This window comes from Cynocephalus volans, chromosome 17 (assembly GCF_027409185.1).
Source record: "Cynocephalus volans isolate mCynVol1 chromosome 17, mCynVol1.pri, whole genome shotgun sequence".
NCBI classification, from domain to species: Eukaryota; Metazoa; Chordata; class Mammalia; order Dermoptera; family Cynocephalidae; genus Cynocephalus; species Cynocephalus volans.
In genome coordinates this window covers 590,176-606,643 of record NC_084476.1, presented here as the reverse complement: position 1 = coordinate 606,643, position 16,468 = coordinate 590,176, and the positions used below count along the sequence as shown (strand labels likewise).

The following is a 16,468-nucleotide window of genomic DNA, read 5'->3' as shown; positions in this document are numbered from 1 at the left end:
AGGAGAGGGGCTGGAGGGCAGGGGCTGCATGATGGGGTCATGGGCCTCGTGTCTCCCCGGCTCCTCCCTCAGCTGTGAGCATCCTGGCCCTTGGGTGCAGGAGGATATGGGGTGATTTCCTAATGAGCCCAGCCGAGCCCTCCGTTAGGCACCCTGGCAGGCACGGTCCATGAGCTTGGGGTCAGTCCCGGTCAGAGCCAAGCTTTCCCTCTCACTGTGGCTGTGTGTGCAGGAGTCAGGCCTCTGAGACCCACTCCTCTGGGAAGCTTGTTTCATGTATGTGTGCCTGCGTGCGTGTGTGGACTTGTGCGTGTGTGGACTCGTGTGTGCGTGTGCGTGTGCGTGTGTGGACTCGTGTGTCCGTGTGCGTGTGCGTGTGTGTGTGAGTGTGTGTGAGTGATGGCTTCCTTCTGGCACCGTGAGCCGAAAAGCTCAGCTGGAAGCCTGGGGCCGGGGTGGGTGCTGGCTGGAAGGGCAGGTGTTCTCTGCAGGTCACCACATGTGTGCAGTGTCAGGAGGGGCCGGGGTGGGTGCTGGCTGGAAGGGCAATAGGTCTCTTCTTTCCTGCTCCTCATGAGCCTCAGAGGTTTGGTTGAGGCTCCATGGACCCTACGATGTTTTCCTTCTGCCTCTGGCCTGCCCGGATCAGTCCCTTCTTCCCCCGTTCCAGTCTGTCCTTTTTCCTTCTAGCAATGGTTTTGCATCTGAACTAAGTGAACATATTTCTCTGGCGAATTCCTGCCCAGAAGCTCTTTGTAGGACAGCAGATAACAGGCCTGGCACTTGGTGGGCTGCATGCCTAGGCCTGCTCTGTGAGCCGCACGGTGCTCTGTGGCGCTCGGGCTAGAAGAGCCAGGTGGTAGGAGCCCAGCCGGAGGGGCGGCCTGGGCCCGCGTGTCCCCTCCCGGCCTTGTCCCGGTCGCGTGGTCGCGGGTGTGCGTGCCCTCGCCTGACGTCGCGTTTCTGGCCCTGCTGGCACAGAGAGTTCGCCAAGGAGCGGGAGCGGGTGGAGAGCAGGCGCGCCTTCCTGAAGCTGCGCCGGCAGCAGCAGATCGAGCGCGAGCTCAACGGCTACCTCGAGTGGATCTTCAAAGCCGGTGAGCGGGGGCGGCGGCCACCTCTGTCGCCTGTCCCCAAGTCCCCTCTGCTGCCGGCCGGGGTCCTGGGGCTCTGGGGGAGTTGAAGAGGGGATCGCTGAGCCGGCCTGGAGGGGCCCTGTAGTGAAAAGGGCCCAGGCTCCTGGCACCGGTGGCCATGTGCCTCTGAGGACGGTGGCCTTTGTACTTGAGGGTTCCACGTGGCCCGGCCTAACTCGTGCCCGTCCCCGTTAGATCCAAGCAGCCTGGCTCTGCCTGGCTCCCCTCCCGCAGCCCAGCCCGGTGGTCCCCTCCACGCGGGACCGCGTTGGCCTGCAGAGGTTTCACAGGTGCCTCGTCTGTGACGGATTCACCCAGAGGGACCACGGCTATCAGGGCAGGGTGGTGTGTGCATGGGGCACAGGAGACGGGGGCAGCGGGGCCTCTTCACGGGGCACTGCCAGCTTCTGGAGGCGCAAGAGCTGAGAGGCGGCGTCCCCCAGACAGAGGCGCCCTTGTCCGGGCTTTTCCTGGGGATGGGCCTGTCGGGGACGGGGAGAGGAAGGCTCTGACCTGAGGCTGTGTCCCCTCACAGAGGAGGTCATGCTGGCAGAAGAGGACAAGAATGCAGAGGAGAAGTCCCCCTTGGATGGTAGGTGACTCTTGGTGGCAGTCCTCGTGGGGTGAGAGAGCTCGGCTGGCCACGGGGACAGTGACACGCGTGCACACCCGCGTGCTTCTCTCTGCGGTGCCGGGCACCTGCACACCTGCCACTTTAACACAGACCTGGGGCTGTAGAGGCCAGCCCTAGACTTTGTGACACATGCACACTTGTCACCGTAGGAAGCTCCGTCGAGCAGTGCTGCTTCTAGAAGCTTTAAAACTGTGGGTTCAAACCCAGCTGTATCTGTCCCCAGGGCTTCGGGTAATGCTGCTCCCAAAGCTGTGGAAAGACTCCTGGCACAGCCGGGGGCCACCGAGGTGAGGGTGAGGGCCACCACTCCTGTGGGCTCAGCTGTCCCACACCCGAGGCTCTGAGCAGGCTTGTGCCGGCTCCTCTCTGCAGCCCTGGCCGTGCCCCAGATGGATGTTTCCTGGTCTCTCCGGTGGCCCTGTCTCTCCACTGACCTCATTTTGGAGGGAAAGAAAAGTGGAGACCCCCCTCCAAATTCCTGTCCCTTTTGCTCTGAGAACTGAGGGGTCCCAAGGGGACCAGGTGTTGTCCTGCCTCAGCCTTAGCTCCAGCTTCAGGGTAGGAGCTCAGGAATGTCACTAGTTCCAGGGGAAGGGTGATCCCTGTGCGGCTGGAGGAAACCCCGAGCCCTGAGCAGGTTGCCCGAGGGCTGCAGCTCACGGGCTGTCTCCCACCCTTTGTTTAAAGCAGTGTTGAAGCGAGCGGCCACCAAGAAGAGCAGAAACGACCTGATCCACGCAGAGGAGGGGGATGACCGGTTTGCAGACCTCTGTGCTGTCGGTGAGTCTCACGGGTCCTGGCTCTGTGAGCTTGTGACTGGACAGACAGTGTGCCCCCAGCTTCCTCCTGGGCACCGAGCCACTCCTGGAGCCTTGTCCTTGCCCAAACGCCTGCTCATTCATCTCAGTGCGCTCTGCTGGCTGCTGGCTGCTGTGGGGTGTGCCATCCCCATGTGGACACAGAGTCCTCAGCCATCTCCCAAGGCTGGAGGGCTGTGTGTGTCTCTCTCCATAGCCCCTGACTATCTTCTGCCTTCCTGGGGCTGCTGCCTTTGAGCCCCTTGCTGCATCTCCTTCTTCTCAAACAGTAAAAGGGAAATTCTGTTTAATTTTAGTTCCGTTCCTCTTGGTCTGGTACCAGACTTCTGGGCGCGTCCCCACCAGATGGCCAGTCATTGTGCATTCTCGTGTGAAGGAGGACTCAGCCCTGGTCTCCACCTTTAGCTGCGTGGGAGAGGCACAGGCACTTGGCAGTGACAGCTTTTCATTTCGAAATACAAAGTCGAATCCAATGTGCACTTCATTGCTCTCGATCAGTCTGTGCGTGGACCAGCGTTGAAGGCCTGTTTCCCATCACACGGTTACATCCATGAGCTGGAATGCTTTAATTAAATGGCATGCACATACATTTATGCTTCCCCTCTTCTGTCCTCACCCAGGCCCAGGAAACCCATGTTAACCACTTACAGTGTGCCCTTCCTTACTGCTCCGTGCTCCTCTGGGATAGCACATGTAGGCACACACATACACATGCATGCACATGCGCACGTTCAAATGTGTGTGTGTGTAGAACTTCGGTGGGCTTTTCCTGTTACAAGGTGATTTCATACAAACTGTTCTCATCAATATGTTTTGGAAACCCCTCCCCATAAATGAGTGTAATTCTGATTCACTCTTGTCAGTGGCTACACGGGTTCCGTGGTGTGCACTCACCATAATTTGCTCAGCTGCTCCCCCACTGATGGCCTCACTTACTTCTAGTGTCCCCCATCCTTGTAAACACCTGCCCTTCCGTGTCAGTGCTTCTGTCTCTTTGGGGTACGTTTCCAGGAGCAGGTTGCTGGGGCTAAAGTGTGTTTGCACTTTTAGGGCCGGCCCGTGGCCCACTTGGGAGAGCGTGGTGCTGACAACACCAAGTCAAGGGTTAAGATCCCCTTACTGGTCACCTTTAAAAAAAAAAAAAAAAGTGTGTTTGCACTTTTCATGGTTCTGTGACTTCACATTCCATCAACAGCCAAGAAAGACGTGTGCCCGTCCCCTTGGCTAGGTGTCACAGCTGATTTTGATTTTTGCCAGTTTAATGCTAGTTTGATGAGTACAAAGAAATGTTTCATGGGAACTATGATTCCCACTTTACTTGCTACTGTCGATTTTGAATCTCTTTTTAAATATTTGTTTCCCATTTGGATTGGATTTGGGAGACTCTTCACATATCCTACCCATTTTTTCTATTGGGTTTATTTATTGTAAATTACTTTGTATTTATTTTGTCAATAATAAGAGACCAATGTATATGACAGGTCTGAGTCCTTTGTCATCTCATTATAGTTTTTAAAAAGTTATCATATGACTCTTATATTTAAGTAGTTTCCTTCTATTCCTATTTTACCTAGGCCTTTTATTATGATTTTGTAAAATGAATTAAAGAATTGGAGAGTTTTTAAATAGTCTTTTTCTATGGCTTGGAATCATTTAAATAGCCACAACTAGGTGAGATAAAACTGTGAAACTATATGGTACGAAAATTTTAAAGAAGAACTCAGAGCAGATTTGTAATTTATACCTTGTTAGGAAGTCTTTCATTTCCTCGGGCGTTGGAGCTTGTCTCTGCAGAGCTGCGTGTGTACTTTCTAACAGCTCTTTTAACCTCTCCTGCATTCAGTCCCTAGTTTATTCATTCATTCAACAAATACTTACTAAGTCCCAGTGCATGGCAGTAACCGACTGAGGCATCGGGGCTGCCCAGTGGGCAAAACAATGAAGGCCTCATCTTTTGGAGTGTCCGTTCCAGACAGCAAATGAGATAATAAGTAAAATACCCTTGTACGGCACGTCAGGTAGAGTCCCTTGAGAAGGAGGAGACAGGAGGGAAGGCAGGGCGTCTGAAGGGTCTGGGAGGTTAGGGTTTGGCCATAGAAGGCCTCAGGCAAAGGCTGCCGTTGAGTGAAGAGCTGGGGGAAGGGAGGGGATCAGCCTAAGGGACACCTGGGAAAAGAACAACATGGGTGACAGGTGCCAAGATCGGGAGGCAGGAATGTGCCTGGCCTGTGTAAGGAGCATTAAGGAGGCCAGTGTGGCGGGAGTGGAGCGATGAGGGCCTGGGGGAGCAGGAAGGGGGTCGTGGCAGGCAGGTCCCAGCAAGGACTCCGGGCAGTGGTGGAGGGGTTTGCAGAGGGGTGACATCAATCATCTGGCTGTCCTTGTGTCGGGATCCCTCTGGCTGCTGTGCTGGGGATACACCGAAGTGGAAAAGGGCAGTGTGGAAAAGGGCAGAAGCAGGAGACCAGTGTGGAGGCTGCTGTAAAAATCCAACAGATGGCGGCTCAGACCTGGAGGTCGCCACGAAGGGGATGTTAAGTGGTTGGATTCCAGGTCTGTTTTGAAGATAAGGCCACAGGATTTCCTGATCAACTGGACATGGGTGGGAGAGAGAGACATTAAGGACAGCTGCATAGGTTTCGCCTGAGCTGTTGGAAGGACAGGGCAGCTCTGACTGCGAGGACAGGACTGTGGAATAAGTGGGTTCCGTGGGCGGTGATGCCCAGCTCTGGTTTGGGACGTGCTGAGTTTGCGGTGTGCATGGGAGACCCAGTGCACACGTCGCAGGCATTTCGTATGCTGAGATCTGGTGTCCGGGCCAAAGACAAAACAGCGTTACTGTCGTGGAAGATACGGAGCCTCTGAGACGAGTAGAGGCCGTGCTAACTTTATTTTGCCTTTTCTAGTTCTTAGTATGTTCATCTTTGCTTTCTCTGTATTTTCTTAATTAGGATCATATGGGGTTAATGTGTATATTAATGATCACTTTAAATAACCAGATTTTAGATTTCCTTCTATTTTTTTTCAATTTTATTATTTTTATTTTTATTAAGTTTATCTTTCTACATTTTTTGTTTTACTTTATGATTTTTCTAATTTCTTAGAATGTGTGACTTGTTCCTCTTTTTTTTCTTTCACAGTGAAGGCATTTTAGGCCACACACTTTCCTGCAATATACATTGCAGTGGATCTTCGTGTCCCTTTACCCGTTCCTCTTCTCCCCACCCCCCACTACATCATATCTGCTCACTTGTCTTAACAAGTTCAAGGAATTGTGATTGTTGTATGTTCTTCCCCCACCTTTTTTGTTTGTATATTTATTTATATTTAGCTCCCACAAATAAGTGAGAACATGTGGTATTTCTCTTTCTGAGCCTGACTCGTTTCACTTAATATAATTCTCTCTAGGTCCATCCACGTTGTTGCAAATGGCAGTATTTCATTCGTTTTTATAGCTGAGTAGTATTCCATTGTGTAGATGTACCACATTTTCCGTATCCACTCATCTGATGATGGACATTTGGGCTGGTTCCAACTCTTGGCTATTGTAAAGAGTGCTGCGATGAGCATTGGGGAACAGGTATACCTTCGACTTGATGATTTCCATTCCTCTGGGTATATTCCCAGCTGTGGGATAGCTGGGTCGTATGGTAGATCTATCTGCAATTGTTTGAGGAACCTCCATACCATTTTCCATAGAGGCTGCACCGTTTTGCAGTCCCACCAACAATGTATGAGAGTTTCTTTTTCTCCGCAACCTCGCCAGCATTTATCATTCAGAGTCTTTTGGATTTTAGCCATCCTAACTGGGGTCAGATGGTATCTCAGTGTGGTTTTGATTTGTATTTCCTGAATGCTGAGTGATGTTGAGCATTTTTTCATATGTCTGTTGGCCATTCATATATCTTCTTTTGAGAAATGCCTATTCAGTTCCTTTGCCCATTTTTAAATTGGGTTATTTGTTTTTTTGCTGTAAAGTTGTTTGAGTTCCTTGTTTAATCTTGTTATTAATCCTTTGTCAGATGTATATTTTGCAAATATTTTTTCCCACCTGTTGGTTGTCTTTTAACTCTGTTAATTGTTTCTTTTGCTGTGCAGAAGCTTTTTAGTTTGATATAATCCCATTTGTTTATTTTTCCTTTGGTTGCCCGTGCTTTTAGGGTCATATTCATGAAGTCTGTGTCCAGTCCTACTTCCTGAAGTGTTTCTCCTCTGTTTTCTTTGAGAAATTTTATTGCTTCAGGGTGTATATCTAGTTCTTTAATCCATTTTGAGTTGACTTTAGTGTATGGTGAAAGGTATGGGTCTAGTTTCATTCTCCTGCATGTTGATATCCAGTTCTCCCAGCACTATTTGCTGAAGAGGCAGTCCCTTCCCCAGTGTGTAGAGTTGGTGCCTTTGTCAAAGATCAGATGGCTGTAGGTGTGTGGGTTGATTTCTGGATTCTCTATTCTATTCCATTGATCAGTGTGTCTGTTTTTATGCCAATACCATGCTGTTTTGGTTATTATAGCTTTGTAGTATAGTTTAAAGTCAGTTATGCCTCCAGCTTTATTTATTTATTTATTTTTTGCTCAAGATTGCTTTGGCTATGCGTGGTCTTTTGTTATTCCATATCAGTGTCTGGATAATTTTTTTCCATTTCTGAGAAAACCATCATTGGAATTTTGATGGGGATTGCATTGAATCTGTAGATCACTTTGGGTAGTATGGGCATTTTTCACAACATTAATTCTTCCGATCCAAGAGCATGAGATATCTTTCCATTTCTTGTTTCCTCTTTAATTTCTCTCAACAGTGGTTTGTAATTCTCATTGTAGAGATCTTTCACATCCTTGGTTAACTTTATTCTAAGTATTTTATTTTTTTGGTGGCTATTGTAAATGAGCAAGCTTTCTTGATTTCTTTTCTGTACATTCACTGTTGGAGTATAGAAATGCTACTGATTTTTGTGTGTTGATTTTGTATCCTGCTAATTTGCTGAAATCATTAATTAACTCTAAGAGTTTTTTTGTAGAGGCTTTAGGCTATTTGATATATTGGATCATGTCATCTGCAAACAGGGACAGTTTGACTTCATCTTTTCCAATCTGGATGCCCTTTATTTCCTTCTCTTCTCTGATTGCTCTGGCTAGTACTTCCAACACTATGTTGAATAGGAGTGGTGAGAGTGGGCATCCTTGTCTGGTTCCTGTTCTTAAAGGAAAAGCTTTCAGCTTTTCCCCATTCGATGATATTGGCAGTGGGTTTATCATATATGGCTTTTATTATTTTGAGATACTTTTCATGTGTACCTAACTTGTAGAGAGTCTTCAAATTCTAAGCTCATGACTGATTTTAAAAAGTGTCATTAACATAAACAAAAAGTGTATGTCCTATATTTGAGAGATATCAGATTGTAGGTACAATTTTTAAAATCAATTTTATTGATCATATTTTCTGGTTCTTTATGTCTTTGTTTTTCATCTACTACATTTTTCCAGTTCTGGAAGAGATATTCTGAACATTCCTGGTTCATTTTATTTTTTATGAATTTCCTCTTGAATTTCCAGTGGCTTTTGTTTATATATTTAGCTACTAAGTAGTTTGGTCAATATAAAATTTACAATTGTTATGTCTTCTTTATAACTTATGCTTTATTTCCTCACGCAGTGTGTTTTTTTTTCCAATCTGCTTTGTCCCTCTGTTGGATGGTTCCGCCTTGTCTGACATGAAGCACAGCTACTACTCTTTGCTGCCATCGTTGTTTTTTGTTTTAGTTGGCATTTGCCTGGTGCCTTCTTTCCCTTTCATTTTCAGTTCTTCATCATTTTAAATGTTCTCATAAATCATATTTATCTGGGTTTTGCTTTTTTCTTTTTAAACCCGGCCTTACGGTTTCTGTTTCTAGAGGGAGAATTCTGTCTGTCTGTATTTAGCATTGTGTTTGACATACCTGATTTTGTCCCTTCCTCATTACTCCATATTTATTATTTATGTTCCATTACCGTTGTCTTTACTCCTCATCCTTACTTTGCTGCTTTGGTGAAGTCGCCATCTGTCGTTCCTCTCTGACTTGTTACTTTCCAGTCCCCAGTTCATCTGTTCCACATATTATCTTCCCTTCCCTGCTCTCATCATTAGAAACATACCTCTTTACTATTTCAGTTTGTTTCTTTACCATCAAGGTGCATTATTTCCATCACTAAATTGCTCGACTTCCCTTTATTCTGCCCCGTACCCAAACCCCAAAAGACGTGACCATCACAGTATTGCCCCCTCTCCTCCATTCCCACTCCTGGCTTGAGACTGTGGAGTGCTTTTAGTTGTGGACGTATCAGTCCCTCCAGTTGCCTGCACCTGCCGGGGCTCAGGCGCCGGCTCGGCCCTTCCGTCCACACTCCCGGAGGCCCACCCTTGCCCACTCAGGTTTCCTTTAAGATTTTCTCTCCTCTCCAGTCATTGCTCCCCACAGGACTGTTCCTCGGTTTCACCTCTGCTCTGCCGGCTGGTTAATTTCCCCTCAGACGGGGCACGTAGGTGGCAGACCTCCAGTTCTCGCGTTCATCCAAGTATCCCTCCTTGGTTCTCACCAGCGAATGACACCTCGGCTGCTGCGGACGTTTTCTGTGTCTTCTGGTTCCCTGTTGCAGCCGAAGCTCAGGACAGGGTCGGGTTCCTGTCCTTTGTCAGGAACCCGTTCTCTGCTTGTCTAGTGCGGGCTCGGGCCTGCCTTCGGTGAGGAACGTTTTCTTGCACTTGTCTAACTATTGCATCTCCTTTACTTGTTCTCTGCGCCCTGGAGCTCCTGCCTCTTGTGTGACAGCTGTGCGTTGCTCCTGTCGGTCTCTCACCCTCTCCTCGTGACTTCCCTGCTTACGTTGTCCCTCGGTGTTGGGGATATTGCTTGGGCTTCACTTCCAGCTGCCAGTTTGGGTTTCAAGAGTGAGTTTCCCCTCCTTTCACCTGCTTAGTGGTATCAGAAAGGAATTTTGTTTTTTCTCTGAAAAGTTTCTCTCTCTCTCTCTCTCTGTTTTGTTTTATTTTGATTTGTTTGGTGTTCTACCTGAATCCTTGGAACTTTGTTGACTTTTACTCCTGGGTCCCCAGCAGAGCCTAGGCGTTCACTTGCACTCAGGTCCCACAGTGCTCAGCAGTTGTTGGTTCAGGGCTGGATTGGGGCTTGGGATAGTTCCAGGTTCACGGTCCCCAGCAGAGCCTAGGCGTTCACTTGCACTCAGGTCCCACAGTGCTCAGCAGTTGTTGGTTCAGGGCTGGATTGGGGCTTGGGATAGTTCCAGGTTCCCAGCACCCCGCGGCCCCCCTCGCTGCTGAGGTCGGGCTGTGTCCCTGGCCCTGGACTTGCACGTAGCCATTGTCCTCCCTACATTTACTCTGCACTCATCAAGCTGTTGGTCGAGCCCTGATGTGCTAGGCTGTGCGTTGTTCCACTTAATGCCGCACAACGCTGTGGGGCACGGGTCACCTGTGCTCTATGTTCAAGTGAGGAATGTCCAGACTATGTGACATGTGCAGGGCCACGCCCCTAGGACAAGGGTGATGACATCTTGGGTCTATATCTGCTTGTTCCTTAGCCCCACATCAGTTTGTCACTCCGCTCAGGTGAGTGCAACAGCTAAGCCAGAAGGAAACTCACACTTTCTTTTCTGTCCCCTCACCGGCCGTAGGAAGGGTCGTTGAGGGACGGGGTCCTCGTCATCCTGTGTTGTCTGTGCCCTGTTCAGGGCCTGGCACCAACAGTCTGCACACGTTTGTTTAACAAATGGTATTAACCAGGACTAGCGAAGACGTTCTGTTTACCAGTGAGCCCTCCTCAGGTCACGGCACGGATAAATCCAAACACCCGATGCAGCCGCACATCCTTCTCACTAATACTCAACTCCATTCTCATTCGTAGGTTAATTTAATTCCTGATTTTCCCCTCGCCTGATGATGCATTTTTTTTTTATTGAAATAAGCTTTTTCATTATGAAGACTATATGCTGATTAAGCTAAATCTGGAAAATGCAGAAAGCTGAGAAGAAGTAGTCCCAGTCTCTCATGGTTCCCCCACCCGAAGCTGTGATTCTGGACGTGACATGTTTCTACACTGACTGCAGAATCCACAGTAAATTTCTACATGGACTGTAGCTTTTACCAGAGAGCTGGTCTGAAGCCACTGTCCAGAGCAGATGTGAGCACAGGGCAGCTGTTGCTGGGAATTGCTGTCCTCGGCGACCTACGCTCCTGCCTCCAGAGATCCAGGGCCCAGAATGCCCCAGAGGCCCTGGGTGCTCTGCTGAAATGTTGGCCTGGCTGTCCCTGTTTCCTGAGTGGGCTGAGGAGGCTGGCAAGTCTCTGTCCATGGTGCTGCTGGGCTGCTGCCCTGCGCTGTGAGTGGAAGCGCCCAGCCCTCCTCCAGGGCCTGAGGAGCTGGAGTCCCAGGGCTTCAGCCCCCCTGGCATCCCTCGGAGTGCATGTTTGCAGCTAGGAGTTGGTGGGGCTTTAAGGACCACATGGGGAAAGTGTGGTTTTGTGCAAGTATGGCTGTTGGTGCGATTTTGTGGTTGCACCTGTGACAGGTGAGGCTGTGTGCGGCTGTGTGTGTGTCGTGTGGTCACACGGACAGTTGTGAAAGTCAGCATCTGTGAGGCCTTTCTCTCTGCAGGGCTGACTGGCTCTCACCTGCATGGCCAGTGAGCCAGCTGGGGACAGTCATGGAGTCTCCCTGGGAGAACTGGCTGCTTATCTCACTGGCCATGTGTTTGTGCACATACGGCTTACGTGAGTCACATGTCCTCTTTACCCTTCTTCCCAGAGTGGCCCTGTGTGTGTCCATGGGTGTGTGCTGGTATGTGTGCCGAGGAGCATGTCTGTGCGAGCTTCTGGCTTGGTCTTCAAGAGTGAGCATGGTCAGGGCTGATGTATGCTGCTGAGCTTGTGTGTGTGTGATGCTGATGTTTCTAAGTGACTGTGTCAGTGTGTGGGATCACTCCACGGGTCTGCGTGGCTCTGCATGCGTGTCTCCCTCCAGTCCTTCCTCCCTGCCCCACTCTGTGTGTCTGCACACGGCTCTGGGTGTGCATTGCACGGGTGCCTCCCTCCCTGCCCCATCGGCAGGTGTGTGCACGGCTCTGGGTGTGCATTGCACGGGTGCCTCCCTCCCTGCCCCATCAGCAGGTGTGTGCACGGCTCTGGATGTGCACTGCGTGCTTGCCTCCCTTCCTGCCTCACCTGCTGTCACTTGGGAGATAGGGGGTGTGCCTGACAGTGGTACTGGTAGTTCTCAGCCTTCAGCAGGGCTGGCCAAGAGGTTTCGCTGTGTGATCCAGCTCTGACTAATTGGCAGGGCTGCCTGAGTGGTGTCTAGACATGGACTGTGAGTCTATGTCCCTGCTTAGTGGGAAGGAGGGCTGTGATGCAGTCATCCATGGGTGTGGGTGGGTGTGGTGTCCAGAGTGCCATAAATTTGCTAGTAGGCCCTGCGACATCATCCACTGGCTGACAGATGCTCTTCTTTGGACCCCCGTTGGGCCCTGGGGCTGTGTGTGGCAGCGTCTCCCTGTCTGTCTGATGCAGCTGCTCAGCTTGAAGACCAGTCCCTCCAAAGGCCTCAGGGACCTGTCTTCATCCCAGTGAATCCAAGAGGACACCAGCCTGATGATGCTGTTAGTGTGCCACTGAGAGCCTGGGTGTGCACATGCATGCCTATGTGTGCAAACATGCAAAAAGTGCACATAACATACATGCTCACACACACTCCACATCCCTACACATGGGCCTCATGCCCAAGCCCAGAGGTTCAAAGCCCACTGAGAGACCCATGGTGGGGGCACAGCTGTGCCCTCTCTCCAAGGACACACTCAGAGAGGGACACACATGCCCAGGTCCTTATCATACAACCTAGAGAAACTCTTACACAGGCACAGGTGTGCAGTCCTGCAGAGATACAGGGATGTCTCATAGACATGGATGCGGCCTGGTCCTGTGCAGATACATGCATACCCGGCACCTCCACGCTCCCATGAAGACCTCTCACTCATTCGTCAAGCATTTTTGGCTGCTCTCAGTGTGAGGGGCTCAGTGCTAAAGAAGACAGAACAGCTCCTGTCTTCACGGAGTTTATCACCTGGTCTGGGAGCTGGGCGCAGAGCAGATCAACAAACACAGTGACAGATGGTGATGAGGTTATGATTATTGTTGGGGGGTGGGCTGAGGACCCGATTTTAAGTGAAGTGCCCCTAGCAGAGTGCTCTGTGTAAGTGACATTGAAGCCAAGGCCTGAAGCTGAGAAGGAGCTGGCCTGGAAAGGAGCCTGAGGGGACACTTCCCGCCCGGGAGACCATGTGAAGGGCTGGGCAGGGCAGAAGCGGTGTGTGCACGGAGGCCAGAGAAGGCGCTTGGTCTGGGTGGTGTGTGGGGTGAGAAGCAGGGTCAGGTCAGTGCCAAGCTGGCACTTTCCAGAGACTGAGTGTTGTGGGCTTTGTAGCAGGACAGTGGGCACGGAGTGCGCACAGATGAACGAGCTTGGCCGCGTTCTAGGGAAACAGCTTCACAGACTGGTGGCAATGGTTGCTGACCCTGTGTCAGCGAGGGAGGGTGGGCGGATGCCATGGGACTCCCCAGGTCACCCTGAGGAGGAGGCATTGTGAAGGCACTGACTCGGTCAGACTTATATCTTTGGGACAAAGCTCGGAGTGGCTTGGGAGCATCAAGACTGTGCTCCTGGAAGGTGGCTGAGGTGCTGGGGACCGGAGACAGTGAGGACGGGTCATCCATTTCCAGTCCAGCACTCCCATCTGGCACCCAGTCACCATGGAGACCACTAAGGCCTTTGGTTCCCTCATCCGTGACATGGAGGTGGAGCCAGAACCCACTGCACGGGGTAGCAGGGGTGATGGGCACAATTGCCTGTGACTGGCTGTGCTGCAGGCAAGTGTCCCTGAGGGTGTGTCCAGGGCTGGGGGTGCATCCATGGGGGAGTGTCCGAGGGTGGGGTGGGCTTGTGTCCTGGAGGCCCTCTGCTCCCTGCGCCCTCAGAAAGCCCCCTGTCCCCCCAGGATCCCCCTTTGCCCGCGCCAGCCTCAAGAGTGGAAAGGCAGAGAGCTCGTCATACTTCCGGAGGAAGGAGAAGCTGTTCCGGTTCTTCGTCCGGCGCATGGTGAAGGCGCAGAGCTTCTACTGGGTGGTGCTGTGCGTGGTGGCCCTGAACACGCTGTGCGTGGCCATGGTGCACCACAACCAGCCGCAGCGGCTCACCACGGCGCTGTGTACGTACCGCGAGCCCAGGCCTCCCCCGCCCCACTCCACCACCTCTGCTCTGCAGCCTGGAAACCCTGGCCCGTGCCCCTTTCTGCCTTGGGACACCCTGGGTGGGACCCCATGCTTCCCAAAGTGCCCACAGACCTGGTCAGTCCCCGTGGGGCTCTTCTGGGGGCCTGGGCTGTGTCCAGGGCCTGAGGGTGGCCCAGGCCCTGTGGACCTCGGCCCGGGTTCAGGAGGCCCAGCTGACCCGGGTAGATCCGTATCTGTCAGTGTAGCATGAAGTGAGTTGAGGGGTCCTGGGAGCTCAGGGGAGGAAGTGTGTGGGATGACAAGAGCAGGCCAGCCCAGATGGACCCCTGTCCTCCCGGTGAGGACCTCAGACCCACAGACCAGGGGACTTAGCTCCATGCCTCTTTCTGCCACGAGGGCTGCTGCTCCTGCCCTGGATTCCTGAAGAGAAAGAGCCTTGGCTTCTAGCACTCTCCCAGGGCTTTCCTGGTCGTTTTTGTTTTTCTTTACAATTGGTTGCATCTGGGTGTGTCCAGGACCATCCGTGACCACAGCCGACCTGCAATCCTGCGTCCATGAGCCTCGGGACAGGTCACAGGGATCTGAGTGGTGACTTGTCTTGGCCCTGTCTACAGTTCAGCGGAGGCAAAGAGGAAGATAACCGGGTGGTTGGGGCTTCACCAGGGACTGTCCTTCATCTCCTAGGACTCTGCGGGTCGTGTGGAACGTACAGTCTTGGTCTGTCGTTGGACCTCACAAAGAGGATTAAAAACAAAGAATCCACGAATGTTTTCTGTCCCGCATAAGTGATTTGGCCTTTGCATTCCCCAGGGGTCAGCTGCACTCACCCTGCTTGGTGTCTGCAGCTGATCTGGGGGACAGGGTCTGCTTTGGGCTCCCATGGGGGCCCTGTGTGGCAAGAGCCACCCAAGGCACCCGGGAGAGCCTTTCCTGACTCCAGAGAAGAACCTTCCTGGCTCCTAGTCCTGGCCGGCTGTCAGCGTGTTTTGCTGTGATAGTGGCCTCACCAGGGCCCCAGTGGGCTGGCCACGCTCCCCTTCTGCGGACCTCTGAGCTTGCTCAGCTCCTGAAGTGTGTTTGTGCACTGCAGACTGACAGCTCCACAGCAGGAGGGCCAGGGCCACAGGTCACCTGAAAACATAGGGGCAGGAGGCTGTGTTGGGGACGGGATTCTAGGCTGCAGTGTCCCAAGTTTTTATAGTGAATCTGTTACTCGCATGACTCGGGTGGGGTGAAGAGGCAGCAGAAGCAGGAGCCAGGGAGCTTCCAGCAGACAGCCTGGCTCAGGTCCCCGGGGGCACAGGGGAGGAGCAGTCCCTGTGCCTCGAGCTGCCTGCTCCGGCCCCTGATCTGTGTGTCTTGGGCCAGCAGTTTGGTATCTTGGGACTTTGCTCGAGACTAAGTCCCGTGTCTCCCTTGAGTCCTCAGGCCACAGATTCCCCACCCTTGGGGGTTGGGTGGTGTCCGGTTCAAATCGGAGGTGGTGAGTAACAAGGGGAGCCCGGCAGTGGGTTCGAGGCGGGCTTTAATGGGGGCGCTCCCGGGCAAGGTCCCGCGGCCTGCAAGGGAGTGAGGCCGGGGAAGGCGCGCCCAGGGTGGACACGAGCGGGTATTTACAGGGAGGCTGCTGGTGGGTTTTTTGCCCATACATGGTGTGGAATTGAGCGGGGCTCGGTTTCCAGTTCCCACCTGTCGGGGGTGATGTGGCCCTGGGCCGTTACCCCGCGGCGGGTCCAGGTGGCGGGGAGTCACACGTTGGAGGCTCCATTGCCACTTGGTTGCCGCTTTCCGGTCCTCCTGATCCCGCTGGCCCACCATTCCGACCTGTTTTTGTTGTAGGGCAGCGGCTCGGATCTGGCTACTTCCTGCTGAATGCGGGGCATCGTGGGGCTGTCGGAAGTGGGCGTGGGAGGCGTGGGGCAGGAGCTGCTTGACGGTGCCCGAGACACCTCTCGAGTTTGTTCGTGAATGAAGGGAAGGAGACACGGCCGCGGTCAGCAGGAGCCCGAGGATCAGGAGGGGGCTTAGTGGGGGGGGCCGTGTGGTTAGTGGCTTTGCCACCACCGATGTGAGGTGGGGTCTCCCGGGCAGTACCGGGTCTGAAGGGACTCACGGACTTTGGCGAGTGTGGAGGTTGGTTTCGACCACACCTGTTGCGTTGATGTAGCGACAGCGTTCCTCGTTGAGGAACGTGCAGGCGCCGCCGCTGTCTGCAGTGAGGGGTCCAGGGTGCGTCGGCTTTGGAGGGCTACCTGGGCTGCTGAGGTGATCTGGTGCTGCAGGGAGGCCAGAGACTCCTCTGAGGCCTTGATAGCCACCCAGAGCCTTTTGGAAAGGTCTCTGGTGGAGTCTACAGAGTAAGTAAGTGTCCCTGTGCCCAGCCCTGTGGCCAACAGGGAGGAGGTCAGGGAGACCCCAAGGGCTAGGGGGAGAAAAGCTGTACGTTTTTGTTTTTCTGGGGGATTAACTAGGGCAATAATTTTGGCCTGGCTATAAATGGTAAGCTGGGGGACCAATGAAACAGGCAGGCAGAGGAGGGAGGCAGAGGTGTTGAGAGACTTGGAGAGGGTGCCATTGCACCAAAAGAAACCTCCAACGGGGGCGTG

General features: G+C 52.5%; 1 protein-coding gene across 2 annotated transcripts in view; it reads left to right on the top strand.

Annotated features, from left to right (window-relative positions):
* Positions 1-16,468, top strand: part of CACNA1B (calcium voltage-gated channel subunit alpha1 B) — a 195,330-nt gene that overhangs the window by 60,667 nt on the left and 118,195 nt on the right. For both annotated transcript variants that reach the window (XM_063081919.1, XM_063081920.1), the window contains exons 8-11: positions 982-1,097; positions 1,672-1,728; positions 2,461-2,550; positions 13,628-13,837. In XM_063081919.1, the coding sequence (XP_062937989.1) occupies positions 982-1,097; positions 1,672-1,728; positions 2,461-2,550; positions 13,628-13,837 (473 nt within the window). The remainder of the gene's footprint in view (positions 1-981; positions 1,098-1,671; positions 1,729-2,460; positions 2,551-13,627; positions 13,838-16,468) is intronic.